Source organism: Pipistrellus hanaki (assembly GCF_964339955.1).
Source record: "Pipistrellus hanaki genome assembly, chromosome: 9".
Lineage (NCBI taxonomy): Eukaryota > Metazoa > Chordata > Mammalia > Chiroptera > Vespertilionidae > Pipistrellus > Pipistrellus hanaki.
The window spans coordinates 65,026,650-65,033,518 of record NC_140511.1 but is presented as its reverse complement, the minus strand read 5'-3'; the positions used below and the strand labels follow the sequence as shown (position 1 = coordinate 65,033,518).

At 36.9% G+C, this 6,869-nt stretch overlaps 1 protein-coding gene across 1 annotated transcript; it reads left to right on the top strand.

Annotated features, from left to right (window-relative positions):
* Positions 1-5,203: 5,203 nt before the first annotated feature.
* On the top strand, positions 5,204-6,136 carry LOC311628110 (putative olfactory receptor 5AK3; the record flags this gene model as incomplete). Its single annotated transcript, XM_084894994.1, has 1 exon — positions 5,204-6,136. The coding sequence occupies exon 1, from the start codon at positions 5,207-5,209 to the stop codon at positions 6,134-6,136; it is 930 nt and encodes a 309-aa protein (XP_084751120.1). The 5' UTR covers positions 5,204-5,206.
* Between the last annotated feature and the right edge of the window lie 733 nt (positions 6,137-6,869).

Sequence of the window (6,869 nt, the reverse complement as noted above, 5' to 3'; positions counted from 1 at the left end):
TGCATGAGTTATCATAACCAATTTTGAGTGCCCATGCAATGCCTGGCCCTATGCCGGAGAGTTTACATAAATCACCTCACTTTGTCATATCATTACAAAGCAGACGTTGCTTCTTCCTCTTCCTTTTTAAAACAATTAAGCTACTTTAAAAGAAAAAGCTAAGAAGTTCATAAGTTTAAGGTATTCTCTCCCCATTCCCATGCCCAAGGATAACCATTAAAAGTTTAGTGTGAGCCCATCCTGAGCTTTTTCATAGATAAATAAAGAAAATGAGAAAAAGAAAGTATGGTAGTGACTTTTATTTTTCAAAGGGTCCACTTTTTATCCAGTATTCTGCAACTTGCTTTGCAACATGTGCTCCTTTCCATACAAGTATCTATCTCATTCTCTTTGGAGTATGTATTGATCCATAATAAGAACCTACTCTGATTTGTTGAACTCTATTTACAAAGTTCTGTTATTGCAAATAGTGTTACAATGAGAGTCATACCTTCTATGTAATTCTGTGATCCCATTTTATAGAGGATAGAACTGAGGCCAAAAGGAAGTACATCCTTTGTTTCTATGAGGTGGTGGGACCGGAATTCAAACTCGAGTCAGCCGGTTTCCTTTCCAATGCACAATGCTTGATATAAATAAAGCTTCAAAAGCACCAGGGTTCAAGCTAAGTTAAGCATACTTGGGCACTTGGTGCAAATGCTTCTGTGTGTGCGTGTGTGTGTGTGTGTGTGTGTGTGGTCCCTTGTACTGGTTTTCCATAGCTCTCAAAAACAGGTATCCCAATATTTCATACATTTTATTTCAATTCAAAATTATTCAATTGATATGGTAAATGTCATAACCCTGTCCAGGTCCTAGTTTAAATGAGCCCATGACCAATTCTAGCTTCCTCTGACAAGTGCTTTTACTTACTGGGTGGAAGCCTCCATGAAAAGAATTAATGTAATCTATTTTACTTTGCAAATTGACCTGAGGAGGAAACTGCACCAATGTGTTGGCCCGTAGCCCTCACCAAATGTTGCATTAAACAGAATGTGTCTTGTTTCATCACCACAACATTGTCACAAGATATTTCTTGTTCATTTCTCAAGATATCTTAAGGAACCAGATTGTACACATCAACCACAGGTTTAATTTGCTGTATTTCCCATCACAACAGGCACATCCTCCTCTAAAACTGACCATTTTGTCCATGGAGCTAGCGCTCTGCCTGGCATTTCTGACATCAGAATAAAGGAGACTTCGACTGATGTACTGATGATGTGGTTTTTATCTTGGTGAGGAATTTCTGTTATTACACAATATTTCAGGTGCATAAAAACACATTTAAAATAATGTAACCACCACTCATCTCACTCCTGCAACCTGATTTTTATTACTTAGCATTCCATTTGAGATATATATTCACCTATCTTATAATACCAATTGACTGACTTTTCAGTAATTTGTTGGTATTCTTCTATGATGAATAATGCTGCTAAGAACATTCTTGTGTGTTTATCTCTATAGTCATACATATACTTATATGTATGTGTCATTGTATACATGGTGAAATTTTTTCTAGTATACGGATCTATAATGGAAATTTTGGAGGCATATAGTTAATTTTACTAATTATTCCAAATTTGATTCCAACATGACTGTTAATATGTGACTCTACAATCTCACCAAAACTTTACATTTTAAACTTTTTATACTGAGTATAAATTATATTTCAATACAGTATTAATATACAATTACCTGAGTTTATGCTAGTGAGTCGTGTATATTTCCACATTTCTATTGACTATTTAGGTTTTCTCTTCTACGATTATCCTGATCCTATCTTTTATGAATTTTTCTCCTGGGGTAACTTATAGAAATTATTTCTGACTCTGACTCTTTGACATTTATATGTGTTGCAAATAAATTTACCAGAGTAAATTTCCAGTCAATATCCAGTATTTTTTAATATAATGTTTGTTTTTTAAATTTAGGTACAGTTGACTTTTCAGTGCTCTATTGTTTTGTGTATTCATGTCTTGTTTAAACATTTTTGCGTATCTAAATTATATATAGTCTCCTGTTTTACTCTCAGAGTTTTACAATGTAAGTGTTTAATCCATTTGGAATTGGTTTTTGTAAAATGTAAAGTGGTTCAATATTATAATTTCATAAGTTTAGGCATTTGTAGCACCACAGCTTAATGGGCCATAATTCACTGATGTGCATTTACTGTGTTCCGACATTAAGCTTCCACAGACTTGTGGGTCTTTTTATAACTTCTTTTTCTCAGTTCCATTGATCTATGTTTCTTCCCTCACACTTATACCACACAGTATCAGCATTATTTCTTTATGGTAACTTCCGATATCTGATAGGACAAGTTCTCACCTTGTTTTTCTTTAAAATTCTCTCAATTATTTTTAGCTCTTTTCTCCTCCACATACACTTTGTAGGTCTGTGAAGGTGCACATAAAATTCTTTCAAGCATTTGATTGAAATTACCTTAAATTTGTAAATTAACATGAGGAAAAAGAGTGAAGGGTATACAACTTGGTCTTGATTGCAGATGGAAAATACCTTTTCTCCTGTTTCTGATGATTCCTTCTTGCAAAGGGACCTAAATTTGTGTCATTTGAGGCACCTTCTTCCCGGTTTATTCCCTCAGTTCCCAGAAAGGTGGAGTAACACAGCAGACTGGTAAACTTGAGAACAACTGGCATGCTCTGTTCTGCCCTTTGCCTCTTGGGGTTAGCCAGCCTGCTGAAGCCTGTGCTACTCTGCATTCCAGAGGCTCTTCCCCAAAATGTTCAGGAGGTCTCCACCAGGCAATGCCACCAAAACTGTCTAGTTATAGTGTTCACTGGCAGCAAGAAACCTGACTAAGTAAATCCCCAACTAGCTGAACATGATAGTATGGTCTCCATATAGACACTCTCTTTATTCCTCGACCTGTTCAAATCCTGGGAAAGGGGTGAATAGCTGTTCACTGGAAACTCCTGTGAGGCCCCAGCAATCATTTCTTTCATACAGGGACAGATTTGATTATGGATGTGTATATTTAAGCTGTTTGCGTCTATATTCACAAGTGACATTGGTTTCCATTTTCTCTTCTAAAATTTTACTTACTTTGTTGTCAAGATTGCATTAGCCTCATGAAATGAGTTGGGAATGTTCTCTTTTGCTAGTTATGGGAAAAGATTGCATATTAGGATTAGTTGTCCCATAAATGTTTGGTAAATTTTTCCTATAGCACAGTTGAGCCAAGTATTTGTCTGAGTAAGCTTTAAAATAACAAGTCAAATCTCTTAATGGTTTTAAAGTATTTAAATATTTTGCACACACAGAGACATACACATAGACACACACACACACACTGATACTCTCTCTGTGCTATTAGCCTGCTTTCTTTTTAAAGCAAATATTGAGAAACATAGTAACATTTGTCAAATTATGTGCATGATATAAAGTGTTCACAGTGCAAGAATTATAACGTGTCAGCAATCCAGTATAGAAAGAAAAAAAAATTATTATTGCTTTTTAGTCTCCTGAGGGTAATAACCAAGGGAATAGAATGAACTTTATTCCATTATTTTTCCAAAAAATCAATAATAAATCAAAATGATGAATTATTAGTTCAAATTTATGGATTTCAGCTCTACAAAGCATATTATAGACAAAATTAACAGATGCTAGAATGTGAGAAACTCTTTCTCAAGTTAACAGGTAACAAGAAATTCAAATCTGGAATAAAGATTAAAATCTGGGACAATGAACATCTAAAAAGCAAACTAGCCCTAGCCGGTTTGGCTAAGTCAATATAGTGTCAGCCTGTGGACCCGAAGGGTCCCGGGTTCAATTTCTGTTAAGGACACATACCTCAGTTGCTAGGCTCCTCCCTGGCCCCAGCCCTGGTTATGGCTCCTACAGGAGGTAGCCAATCAATGTGTTCTTTCACATCTATATTTCTGTTTTTCCTCTCTCTCTTCCACTCTCTCTCTAAAAATCAATGGAAAAATACCCTCAGGTGAGAATTAAAAAATATATAATGATAAAATAAAAAACAACTTATAGAAACATTGACAAAAATGTGAATAGGCAATTGACAAAAAATAGAATCCCAGTATTCTAAGAAGAATACTAGATAATGATCAAGTCCACTTGTAATTAAGGGGAGAAAAACATATTAAAAATGAGATATTATTTTACAACTCTTTTCTTGGCCAAAAATATTTTAAGAAAATGTTCACAAGGAATTAGGAGATGGGAACCTTCTCACCCCCATGTACAATTAGCAGGAGTTAATATTGGTGCTTACATTATGGAAAGTGGTCTGAGAAAACTTCATTAAGTTAAATGTTTGCATACCCTCAGACACAAAATTTTTGTTTCTAGGATTATACTATAGAAAAATTTCCACACTGAGTTATTTGCAGTGGAGACAAGTTGTAGGCAATCTGTTATCCATGACTAGGAAAACACATAGGTAAATTATGTTGGATGGACATCATACAGCATGTTACTCAATGTGTGGTCCATGAACCAGCACCAGTCCTAGGACTCTGTTTCCACTCTATGATGAAATAATTACAGAAATTGAAGTGGAACATTTAAAACTATTATAGGATTTTAACAACACTAATACCTTTTTGTAGCTTTTTACAAAATATTCGTCCAAAACAGAAAGTGTTAGAAAGAAAATGATCCTTTACCATAAAATCTTTGATAAACACATACATAAAAGACTCCATGTGTCCGTGAACTCTTGATTGCAGAAAATAGTCACTAAGAAGGGGGAAAGGATAAAATAAGAATACAGAAATAAGTTGGAACTCAACAGGTGTATCAAGATTTCAGATGCAATGATTGGCACATTGAAAAAATAGTGAGGGCATAAAAAAACATAATTAAATAAAAGTATGTTTTGTATGTTCTAGTACTGATATATTTATGAAATGCCAATCAGTTTTCACCCTGGGATCACAGATACTGGCCCATGGCAATTTTTTCCAGCTGTATATGAAATTATCTCAGTCAGATGTCAAAGTCCAGCCTTTAAAATATACGTCAATTATGTCATAGAAAATATTCTCTAACCCCGCTATGAAACCAAATTTTTACACCATTTCCAATTATAGAATTAGTTCAAGGATCACAATGATCTTAGCTTTCTCTGCGTTTCTTTCTTTGTATCTTTTCAGGTGATTCCTAGTCTTTGTTAGTCATGGAACAAAGCAATGGCACTCAGGTGACTGAATTCATTCTTCTGGGATTTGCTGGCCAGCACTCATCTTGGCATATCCTCTTCATGGTGTTTCTTGTGATTTATGTGACCACCCTCGTGGGTAATATGGGGATGATCCTACTCATCAAGATTGATTCCTGCCTTCACACCCCAATGTACTTTTTCCTCCAACACTTGGCCTTTGTTGATCTCTGCTACACCTCTGCTATCACTCCCAGGATGTTGCAAAACTTTTTAGAAACGGGAAAATCCATCTCATTCATGGGCTGTATGGTGCAATTACTTGTCTATGGCACTTTTGCAACAAGCGACTGCTATATCCTTGCGGCGATGGCCGTGGACCGTTATGTGGCCATCTGTAACCCACTCCACTACCCAGTAGTCATGACCCAGAGAGTCTGCATTCAACTCTTAGTTGGCTCCTACCTCATGGGCTTCCTAAATGCCTCTGTAAATACCAGTCTGACTTTCTCACTGAACTTCTGCAAATCCAATAAAATTAACCACTTTTTCTGTGATGAGCCCCCGATCCTTGCTCTCTCATGCTCCAACATCGATTTGAGCATCATGTTCCTGACCGTCTTTGTAGGGTTTAACTTGATGTTCACCGTGTCGGTTATCATCTTTTCATACACGTATATCCTGGCTGCCATCCTGAAGATATCCTCTGCTGCAGGGAGAAGAAAAGCCTTCTCCACATGTGCCTCCCACCTGACAGCAGTCACCATCTTCTATGGGACCCTCTCTTACATGTACCTGCACCACGGGTCCCAGGAGTCTCGAGAACAAGAAAAAATGGCTTCTGTCTTTTACGGCATCGTGATCCCCATGTTAAACCCGCTCATCTACAGCCTGAGGAACCAAGACGTGAAGGAAGCTCTGAAAGGGATTGGAAAGAAGTGCCTCTAGTTTGATCCTCGATGTCTAATTCTCTGTGCATGTAAACAACAAGACGAGCAGAGCTAATTTTCAAGAAATCAAAACAAGAAAAGTCAAGCAACATGGAAAAGTGGCTCATTTTTTACTAAGACTGAGCTGCAAATTAGTCATGATGAGATAACCGCTTTCTATCAACGTGTCTGGCAAAAACTGTGAAAGAATGGTAATGCCTATTAAATGCTGTGATGTAAGGAAAATTATGCTCTCACACACTGTTAATAGAAAATTGAAGTGTTACTTCACATTAGAAGGGATCTGGCCATATCTTTTTTTAAAAATAATCTTCAATTCAGAATTCCAGCCTTGCAAATAAATCTGTACTGTACAATGAAATTCTAGTCCATAAGGACATATATTTAAGATGCATGTTATATTTAGTAGTAGAGGCCCAGTGCACAGATTTGGGCATGGGTGGGGTCTGGCTGGCCCACCCTGATCAGAGCCAATCAGGCCGAGCCAACCAGGGGAAGGGGCTTTGGGCAGTTGGCCAGTGGGCCCCACCCCCTGGACCAACTCCTGGTTGAATTCCTGGTCAAACTACCGGTCAAGGGAACAATTTACATAATATCCTTTTATTATATAGGATTATTTAGTAAGGCAAGACCAAAAAAAAAAAGTGAATAGTCCTCAATAAGGAAATAAATCTGTATTGGTGCTAGTCTACAGTCTAAGGAAATAAATCTGTATTGGTGCTAGACTCTAG